This window comes from Pyxicephalus adspersus, chromosome 3 (genome assembly GCF_032062135.1).
Source record: "Pyxicephalus adspersus chromosome 3, UCB_Pads_2.0, whole genome shotgun sequence".
NCBI classification, from domain to species: domain Eukaryota; kingdom Metazoa; phylum Chordata; class Amphibia; order Anura; family Pyxicephalidae; genus Pyxicephalus; species Pyxicephalus adspersus.
In genome coordinates this window covers 155203689-155214919 of record NC_092860.1, presented here as the reverse complement: position 1 = coordinate 155214919, position 11231 = coordinate 155203689, and the positions used below count along the sequence as shown (strand labels likewise).

Genomic DNA, 11231 nt, shown 5'->3' with positions numbered 1-11231 from the left:
TGCACACCCTCCAATATGACTACATTGCCTACATGCACACCCTCCAATATGACTTCATTGCCTACATGCACACCCTCCAATATGACTTCATTGCCTACCTGCACACCCTACACACATTGGGCCTGATTTATTAAAGCACTCCAAGGCTGGGGAAAATACATAATCTTCAGTGAAGCTGGGTGAACCAACAAACCTGGAATGGATCTGCTCCAGAATTCAAAGCATTTGCTAGCAAAAAACAAATGACATTGAAAAAAATACATTCCAGGTTTGATGGATCACCCAGCTCCACTAAAGAAAGTGTATTCTCTCCAGCCTTGGAGAGCTTTAATAAATCAGGGCCATTGTCTTTCTGTACACCCTGAGCACACAACGTCTGCCTGAACAAACTTCCTGCCTGCACACCCTGACCATGCTGCCAGATTGCCTGCCCTGCCTGCCTATACATCCTGTGTACATAGACTTCCTGCACACCCTGAGCACACTGTACATCTCCACACCATAAGCACACTAACTTCCATCACACCCTGAGAAAACAATGTCTGCCTGCACACCCTGAGCACACTTCTGTTTGCACACCCTGAGCACACATCTGCCTGCACACCCTGAGCACACTTCTGCCTGCACACCCTGACCACACTTCTGTTTGCACACCCTGAGCACACTGCCAGCACACCCTAACACTTTCCATTATGACTACATTATATGCCTATATGCTGTACACTGTACATCTGCATACCCTAAGCACACAATGTTTGCGTGCACACCCTGATCTCACTGCTGCCTATTTTAAACAATCAGCCTGTTTGCACACCCTACTTACACTGCCTTCCTTTGCCCCCTGAGCACATTGCCTGTCTGCATCCCCTGAGAACACTGTGTGTCTGCGCACTCTGCTTATTATGACTACTCTGCTTGCCTACATAATCTCCTGCTGAAAACACTTCTAGACTGAACACCCTCCATCTTACATACAATACCTGTCTATGTAGACTTCATGCTGACTGCTTACCTACCTCCACACCCTCCATTCTGACTGCATTGCCTCAGTACACATCTATCCCAACCACACAGCCTTCCCATTCTCCATTCCAACCTACTGGGAGATTCACGTTTTATATCAGTCCTGGTATCTATTGTCACTGGTACAGAAAGTAATGAGAGGTCAAAAACTTTGAGTCAAGCAAACTCATGGAAAAGCAAGGTTTCCAATGGTTAACCGTGTTCTGGTGACAACTAAATAGGGATTCCTTTTCACTTCTCTGATGTTTCTTCTAATTTCCTTTTGGGCTAAAGGTAGAGGAAATGAAGGAAAGTCCATGCAATGGGACCCTTACCATTTACCTATTATGTCCCAAGCTAAAACACTGTAGATGTCCCATGACCTTTGGGTTATTGAACACCTATAGTGGTAATAGCATTTTAGAAATAATGGGTCATTGTATCAGTCATCTAAGCAGTACAGAGAGAGAGGAAGAGAGGTTTTGTTTTGTTATATTTCTCCATTAAACATTATTATTAGGTTATCTGTGCCATGTGTTCAATATGTCAATCACTTTTGAAAGTACCTTGTTTTATTTAAAAGCAGGTATGCAGGTGTTAGGATATCAGGGTGGGGGGCTGATCGCTTGTTGCTCTTGGAATCTCAAATGTTAGTCAAATTTAACACTAAATCATGACATCAACAATGTTTGCCTATCAGGTGAATTTTCCATTGATATATTTTCTTATCAGTGCAACCAATTGTTAGAATTTAGTTTTACATATCCTGAACCTAACCAAAGCACAGCATGGAGGGGCTCGGTGAAGGTGGTGCTGAAAGTGTGAAGGTGTCGAACCGGCTCACACATTTCATAGAAGGACAGCTGCCCGGCCTCATAATCCAGACATATTCTGACCTTGTTGCTGGACACTTTAGCTGGTAATTGGACCTCTTTATTGGCATGTATTACAATATACCTATCGTCATTGTCTGTCTTCTGTAAACACCAGGACTTCCAATTATATCCAATAAGTAACTGGGGCCATTCGTTTCTCTCTATACTGGGGTAACACATCCCAATTCTGCAGCTTGATGCTCCAACATCTACTTCCCAGCAATGTCGCCCAGAGGAGAACTTCTGACAACTGAACACCTGAGCACAATGAAATCTCCCTGGTGTATCTGGGTGCTTCTTGTTTGACCAGGATGCTGTCTTTTTGTCATTGGATACATCTATATAACCAGCCGTGTTTGGATCCAGGAATATATCAGAAAGTGTCTCTGTATGGAAGTACACCCCTACTCCCGTCACCATATCAGATATTGTGTGTAATGATTGTAAGATCCCTGCCACATCTATATCACCATCATTGAGTTTGGGTTTATTGTGCCTCTCTGTGCCATTGCCTTCTTCATCACACAAGTCAATTTTATCTGATTCCAGAAGTACGGTCAGTGGATCTGTCATGTTACACATCTCCACAATGTGATCCATCTTCTTGGACAGCTCTTCCTTCTTTATTTCCAGCTGCTGAATCAGATCTGACATAGATGATGAGACTCGCTTTGCCCGCCTAGAGATCTCCCATAGGACTTTCTTCTCCAGGTCTTCTACTTGTGCCCTAAGACCTCCAAACAAGGCAGTGACTCTTTTTATATCACCAACTGCTTTTTCTTCCACTTTTCCTTGCTGTTCTTTAAGACTCTGGACTCGCTTCTCAGTCTCGTCTCTTTTTGTCCTCAGCCTACCAAGAACATTTACCATTTTCTTCTTTTTCTTTTCAGAGGCCTCATCCAGCGATTCCTTCCTATGGCCGGTGTGCTCTCCAACCAGGCAATACACACAGACACAGGTCTCATCCTCAGTGCAGTAGTACTCCAGGATCTTTTTGTGCAGCTGGCATTTCCTGTTCTCCAGGGATGTGATGGTATCAGATATAACATGTTCAGGAGACTTGCTATGAACTTTTAGGTGACTATCACACAAGTAAGCTTCACAAAGCAGACAGGATTTAACAGCCGGTACCGAAAAGTGAATGCAATACGTACACAAGGTCCCAGACTCCTCATCACCTGGCCAAGTAGAAGACATATTTTCTACTATATTCCGAAGTCTTATGTTTCTGTGCAATGCAGGCCTGCTTTGAGACTTTAGTCTACATTCAGGACAAGAGTAATCCCCAGAATTCTCCTGTGTATCCAGCACAAGGTTGATGCACTCTCGGCAGTAGTTGTGTCCACACTGAAGGTTTACAGGATCTTTATAAATATTCAAACAGATGGGACATTCCAGCTCCTTCCTCAGATCAATCGATGCCATTATCTGTCAGCAAGAGAGAGACATAAGTGAACCAGAAAAGCTATGGTGAGTGTGCTTCATGTCTTACTTTAGGCAAGTCTTTGTCATGTTATAATTAGGGATGAGCGAGAATGCCTCTGACATTCTTGCAAAAAATTTCCCTGAACTTTCGATGGGTCCGCAAAATTCCGGCAAACCGATTGAAGTCCAGGGTTCAGGTTCCCACGGTCACCGGGCTGATAAGTACAGCCCAGGGAACATGGGAACTTGCGGTCACGCCTACAATCAGCTGTGACTCCAGGCAAACACTCAATGGAGTTTCATTAATAAGTCTTAATTTGAGTTTGGCGAGAACATGACCTTGTGGCGAATCACAAGGCTGTTCCCACTTACATGTTCTGTAGGTGAGAACGCCCGATTCGCTGCGATATTGAAATTAAAAATTTTGCTCGCTCATCTCTAGTTATAATCTCTCTGAAATAAAGTCCAATGCCAAGCTTTCCACATTCTCCATGATCATGGCCAGGTCACCCACTAGACATTGGTAAAAGCCCAGTGCCTTATAGGTGTCCAAGGGGCCACCTAAAGTCTCCATGGCTACAGATTTTGACATTATGGAGTCTCTTGCTGTTCCCTCTATTAATTTGGTGCTGCAACCAGTAACATGTCATTTCTATGATGAGAGAAGAGTTCCAATGTGTAATTCCACCTTCTCTTCTGAAGCGGAAGGCAGAATTACACAGAGCATTTACATAAAAGGATAACCCATATTTGTAAGAAGAAATTATTATTTATTTTTTTAAGTGCAACACCCTTTTTGAGTGTTTGCCATGTTTCTGTTGCTGTTTGCTATGTTTCTGAACAATAAAAACTACAATTTTTCGAGTATTTTAACATTTAGTCAATACGTATTTTGTGGAATACTTGTTTAGCTGCCTTAAAAGTCCCATTTGTGGTTTCTGTTTGTTTTACTTTGTTTCAGGTTTGGGGATGTGGCAGACTAGATAAATGATGTACTCATAGAAAGCTGCGGTTATTGTATATTCCTTACTGTATCCAATGCTATAAAAAAACTTTGTCTTCACCTATGCTCTATATTATACATGGGACACCCTAAAAAACGCATCAATAAAACGGAACTAAAGGTCTGCATCACAAAACTGCGAGCAGGCAAGGTTTTCATTGCAGAAGGGACTTTGGCTGCCATATTTACCTGTCCTTTTGTATGTGCAGCTCAGCGCAGGAAGCTGGGACTTCCTTATGCAACAATGAATGCCCCTGTTCATAGTGTTTTTTAGTTTTTACTTTTTGTTCCTCTTTAAGGTTTAATGTAAAGATACAGAATGTAGAAAAAATTATAATAAAAAATAATTATAATAAAACAGTGAAAGAGAAAGAAACTAGATCTTCATAGAAACAATTCTGTTTTAGAAGAACAGATGGGGAAAATATTTGATCTTAACTCAACTCTACCCCCAGTGTGTTACATCTGGTTATACATCATTACCTCTCATAAAGATCATAGAGATTCTTTCCGCAATGTATCCAGCACCCAATCAGTACATTGATAGAAGTAATTGTCTCCTTATTTCAGCAATCCAGCATAGGTATGAAGACATCCAGCTCCTTCCCGGATAAGCAGAATCTATATCTGAAAGAAGAGAGAAATGAAAGCGAAACTCAGAGTACAGGGCGTGCATTGTAATACGTGCCTGGGCCTGGAGCCATAATTGTAGTACAAGGAAAACACTACGTAAAGAGATAAAGTAACAAAGATTTCTCGATGTCAAAATAAACAGTACATAAGCTATAAGAAAACACATCACATATGTTTATTATATATGGAATAAAAATAGGGTTTTGGTGATCTGTTCTATAATTTTAATTTCAGATCTCAGCCTGGTAATGCATGTGGGAGAAAAGAAGAACCCTATCTGTATTTACCTGTTCTCGTTCTATTGAGGGTCGTCCTTCTTTTCTTTGATTGCTTAGGCCAGGATGACCGTGCAGGAATTCCTTCTGTCCTGACACAGGAAGTCATAATTTTGACTTTGATTTTGATTAAGAGAGTGATCAGGCAAGTAAAAATGCTTTATGCAGAAGGAACCTCACCTGTCCTATTGTTCAATAAAGCCCTGCCGGTTGCAAATGGAGGAATGGGCACCCCAACCTCCTTTCAATCTAGAGATGTGAAATTATACAAAATGTTTTACTGTTGGGTAAAATTTTGACTAATGGAAAGTTAATAAAGAAAAAATTATCCATACCAAGAAGTAGGGACTAGACATTATCTATTATGCTGAAGAGTGTTTACCGATTATCCACGTACCTTCTGCAAGCTGATCGGAGAAGCAGCAAAAAAAATCTTCAGTATTACAAGACAAGCCCAGCTGAAAATGAATGACCACCATTAGTCATAAAAGAAATATAAAGAGGTAATGATCCTTGGATATGTTATAGCATTGAGTATTTTAAAGTTCAAGTGTCAACTGGTGCAGAGGAAATGACGACCTTGAGTCAACTCTCCAAGTAATGGTAGTCAAAGCTGGGTTTTTCTATTAAATTGGGTTTAGAGCTACCCCCCTTTCATCATGATATCCTCTTTTGTATCTTCAGAAAACATGCAGGTTCTTCCAGATATGAAGGAGGATGGTACTGGCTTTATTGGACCTAAGTGGCCAATTACTGAGCCCGACACTGTCAAGTACGGAACAGGAGAAGGTCATTGATCTTGTGTAGTATCTGACACTGCCCAGCATTGAGCTTACACTTGTCCAACCTTGAATGCAAAAATGTGGTTGCATCAGTCTTGTCTGAGACCTGGCCCCTTAATCCAGGTGGCCTGTATGGGCTATCCTCATTACCACTATGTAGCAGCTCACCGGAAATCTTCTACTGACTTCTTCTCCTTGGCTTCATGTAGGATGGAGCCATCTGTCATAGTCCTGATTTGCAAGGAAATCCTGATGTTAGGAACTTCTCTTAAAAGGTCAAAATTCGTCAATAATTACCACTGGGACCCAAAGCTTTAAGACTGTTAGTAAGCAGTGAGTTGCCACATGAGGGGGGCCAGGTCCAAATTTTATACTGAGTCCCATAGGAGCCACAGGTACTTGGATTTACATGATTGTGTCGCGTTTGAAACAGCACATCAGCCCATAAAATAAATGATGTCCCCCGAAAAAGTTTGGCTCGTTAATTCTGCTGGTTTAAAGTGGAACTAATGTTCCACTTTAAAAACCTTTGCTCCATTTATCTGTTTAAATCACTAACTTTGCATGAAAGATAGATACCTGGCACATTCTTAACTTCCAGTGAAGCTGCTGGGACTGAATTAACGTCATCCCAGCCAAACCAATTAAGATGCCTAAAGATCAATACAAGGATGGGATAAAGGAAAAATATGGCAGCCCCACTACAGGACAGGGATAAGCAAGTGTAAAAAGAATTTAGTTCCACTTTAAGGACAAAATTGTTTACCCATAGTTGGATAGAGCAATACAAAATGTATAACTTGTACCATCCTGTCTCTGCTATTGACCTATCAATAAGTCATATGCAAACTTTAAAATGGCTATAATGACTACTGTGCATATGACGAGGACCAAAAGTGCCTGGATGCACAAACTGATGCCCTTTCCTTAACTGACCCATTGGAAATTTTTCTTTCTTACATAAATAAATACAAAGCTTTTTATGATTAATAGTCCTTAAAACACCCTATTGCACAATGTGGAATTTAAAACTGGTTAATCACTAAACCAACACTCGGGTGTGTTGGTACACACAAGTGGAATTAGACATTTAGGGATTGTAAATGTTGCAGTTGTTTTTTGGTGACTTTTATAAATAAGAGACAGGTGGGGCAATGTACGTATTTAGGCAGATCTTATATCACACAATACAAATGTCAGTTGTGATTAATTCTGTAATGAGAAACCAGAAAAAAATGTGATATTAACTTCTGTATACTGCATGACCTGGTTGTTATGATTCAGACCCAGACAAATCTCCAGAATATAGGTGACAGCTGAATCAGATGACAACTACTGTATACTAATATTGGGGCTTTCCGAACAAAACAAACCTACAGCCTTGACTTTTAATTTGTATGTGTTTGCTGATTGACTTCAAAGACCTCCACTTTTTTCTTTCTCATTGAAACTAGTTAATGAAATTTGAGTACAATGAGATGTAGGTAGTGTAGTAGGTTCTCTTGCTTAATATATACAACTTCTGAGATATAGCCTTAGCGTAAAGGGTTTTACAGTCAGGACCATTTTAGGGATATACACTACGAGAGCTGGCACCGTAGAGCCCCCTTTGATGATGGTCATTGATAAATACCCCCTTAAACATTGGTTCAATTGCTCAAAACCCTCCTAATCATCGGTGTCCAGTGTTCATTCACCTAGTCATCATTTTATTTATGCTCAGTTCTCCCTATAGCCATTGGTGTCCATTGTTTATTGCCTCCTGTAATCATTGTTGTCCATTGCTTAGTGCTCTAATCATCAGTGTCCAATGTTCATTGCCTCATTAGTCATGTTTGTGCATTACTCCTTTCTCCCTTAATCATATGTGCCCATTGTTTATTACCCCCATAAGCATTGGTGTCCATTGTTTAGTACCCCTAGAACAATTGGTGTCCATTGTTTAGTACACCATAATCATTTGATTCCACTGTTTAGTAACCACCTATTCATTGGTGCCCAATATTTAGTTACCTCATAATCATTGTTGTACATTGTTTAGTACCCCCATAACCATTGGTGTCCATTATTTAGTGCCCTCATAATCATTGGCGCCCATTGATTAGTACCCCTATAAACATTGGCCCCCATTGTTTAGTACCCCTATAATCATTGGTGTCCATTATTTAGTGCCCTCATAATCATTGGCGCCCATTGATTAGTACCCCTATAAACATTGGCCCCCATTGTTTAGTACCCCTATAATCATTGGTCCCCATTGTTTAGTGTCCTCATAATCATTGGCGCCCATTGTTTAGTATCCCTATAAACATTGGTGTCCATTGATTAATACCCCTATATTCATTGGTGTCCATTGTTTAGTAACCACATAATCATTCATTGGTGTCCATTATTTAGTAACCTCATAATCATTGGTGCCCATGTTTCATGGAAGTAAGTATCCATGAACAACACTCGATTCAGTTGTGTTTTACAATGGAAAACCCAAACTCAATAAAATCTAAACCTAATACCTAAACCGATTCAAAATACATTTCCTTCCACAAGATGAATAAGGTGTTTAGGGATTATAAATGTTTCATTGATGTTTGGCAGCTTTTACAAAAAGTAGAAGGCTGGGGCAATGTACGTATATTTGGGAGATCTTCCAAAATGCAAACATCTTTCTATTGTATTGTGCAATGTGAAACCAAAAATGTGTTATATTTAACTTTCTGTATATTGCTGTCACGGTCCCTTCCGTGCCTAAGGTTAGAAGATCTGTGAGACGGGCTACACATGAGGTTACCTAACAGTCTCTTTGTTTTCACTTGTTTCTGTGTTGTTGTTTGTAATGAGCACTCCCCTTGTATCAGCTGCAGCTGGTGGTCATTACTGCTCCTCCATTTAGTCTGGCCTCACACTTCATGATATGCGGTTGATATTCACTTCTGGGATGTGAAGAGCTGGTGGCCCTGATTTATTAAAATTCACCGAGGCTAGAGAGAATACACTTTCACCAGTGAAGCTGGGTGATCCAACAAACCTGGGATCTATGTGGTCCAGGATTCAAAGCATTTGCTAGCAAATAGCAAATGACATTGAAGAAATCCATTCCAGGTTTGCTGGATCCCCCAGCTTCACTGGTAAAAGTGCATTCTCTCCAGCCTTGGAGAACTTTAATAAATCAGGCCCGGTGTGTTGTCCTCTTCAGGTGACCTGCTCCTCCATTTGCTAATTAAGATAAGTTGAACTACTTTTGGTGTTTTGTTGTTATTTTGTTTGTTACTAGGCCTCAGCGAGACACTGGTTCTTTCAACAGGGAAGGAACCAGTAGTCTCAAGCCCAGTCACTATTCCTAGGTTAATTCAGGGCTACTAGGGCCTAGGTTCCAGTGTGTTAGCTGCCACCGACCCGGGGATTGCTCTGGAGTGGTACCTGGCAGCTACCCTGTAGCCCAAGCCTATCCTCACCATCAGAGGCTCTAGTGAAGACCTGGTAGCGACTTAGTTATGCCCTCTAGGAGCATACCCAGTCAGTGGCACAGTGGGTCCAGGCCCGCGTGCATTACACAGTGTATGAGTATTCCCACCATCAGGGGATATTCATACTGTCAGGAGTCAGGGCTAGGTTGGGGTGTCCGTAGGGGGGTGACCGTTTCCTTTTCCCTAGCCTTTGAAGTCCTAGTCTGCCTAATCTGGGAGTTTTGACTTAATATCAACCAAACAAAATTTATAGAAACCTCTAGAAAGCAGATGACTACTAGCCACATAAAGGTATCCATAGACAATATAAGATAGCTGTGCATACATAGATACCAACATACATATATATCTTGCTTTTCAAGAGGACATCATAGAGAAATGCATCTCATCCTTTATTTAGGAAGTCTTATAAGGTAAAATGCTGGCGGGGGATGGTTAGAGTTGGTCAAGCACTGACCATTTTATCACTCCTTTAAAACTCAGCTCCACACAAATTTGCAGTCTCTACATGAACGTGCTATATGCAATGAGTCTGTGATCATTTGCCAAGCCATTGGAACAGGTGTGACTTTGTGGAATTGCAACTGATTTTTCCAGCAAAGTTTCTTTTAACATCTGTAATTCTTTGGGTATTGCATTGTTACAGCTATCCGCTCCTATATAGTTAAATATTGTTTTATTTTACTGTAGATTTTTGTAGTACCTCTCTATCCACATTGAATGAAACCCATCAATATCCATCTGAATGATCACATATCATATTCTTGACATACCGATGGTGAGGATAGTTCATGCTGTTTGGTGAATTGGTCAGGTTCACCCTTTTAATTTGTCATGATGGAGGTTTTCGAGTGGAGCCAACTCAAACCTGTTGGCCCAGATACATCAGCCCATACAAGATGTGCCATTGGATAAAGTTATTTATTATCCAGTCCACATTATGGACTGAAATATATGAATATTATGAAATATATTCTACTACCGCTACACTTAAGGCCAGAATCCACTGAAAGCAGCAAACATAGCATATGTGTCCTTGAAGGTTTTCATTTATTTAAGTCATGATGTATTTAGTAATAGTTAGGTAAATCCAACTGAACGTCCACTATAATGTTAGGGACATTAAAGCTTAACTCTAGGCAGATATAAAATACACAAATTCATGCAGATTTAAAATAAATCCATCATTAAATCCAAGTAACTGAATGTAACCTGGTATCAGCTTCCCTGTACAACAAGGCTAAAGTGTAAGAGGAAGAAGTAGTAGTTACACATCATTATATTCTTTGACAAGAAGTGTAAAACCTTGAAAACCTAAGAAAGAGCGTTATTTGTAGTCCTCACTTCAAACTGAACCCCAGAAAACAACTCATATCAGCTCAATCAATGCAATGTTCAGGATTTGCTTCTTGGTATGTGACATGGACAAGTAACAAATGGCCTTCACCAGGTCACTCCACAAAGGGTTATAGGTTGGAAACCATAGTGGCCACAAGAACTCTTTGCTGCAGGTATCTTGATGATATCTGTGTGGCTTATTCCATCACCAATCCCAACAATAAAGGAAATATTCCTCATTTTATTATAGTAGGTAAAGCCATGCAAACTATTATTTTGTCTATTGGTGTATCTAAACCTGCTCCCGTTACAGCCTAGAATTAATAAAGGGCAAATGGGTGAGTTCAGTTCACTATGGGACTGGCAAACTTTAAAGAACGTGCAAAAGAAAGAAAGAATAAAAGAAAGAAATAATGTTTTATTTATTTATGATT

The 11231-nt window shown here is 40.4% G+C and overlaps 1 protein-coding gene across 2 annotated transcripts in view; it reads right to left on the bottom strand.

Annotated features, from left to right (window-relative positions):
- Positions 1-5341, bottom strand: part of LOC140327346 (E3 ubiquitin/ISG15 ligase TRIM25-like) — a 7140-nt gene extending 1799 nt beyond the window's left edge. The window contains exons 1-3 of one of the 2 annotated variants that reach the window (XM_072406723.1): positions 5226-5341; positions 4789-4932; positions 29-3305 (exon numbers count right to left, since the gene is read on the bottom strand). In XM_072406723.1, coding sequence (XP_072262824.1) covers positions 1731-3302 — 1572 coding nt within the window. In that variant the 5' untranslated portion in view covers positions 3303-3305; positions 4789-4932; positions 5226-5341 and the 3' untranslated portion in view covers positions 29-1730. Of the gene's footprint in view, positions 1-28; positions 3306-4788; positions 4954-5225 lie in introns of those variants that run through there. The other variant, XM_072406724.1, reaches the window with a different exon arrangement.
- Positions 5342-11231: the final 5890 nt, after the last annotated feature.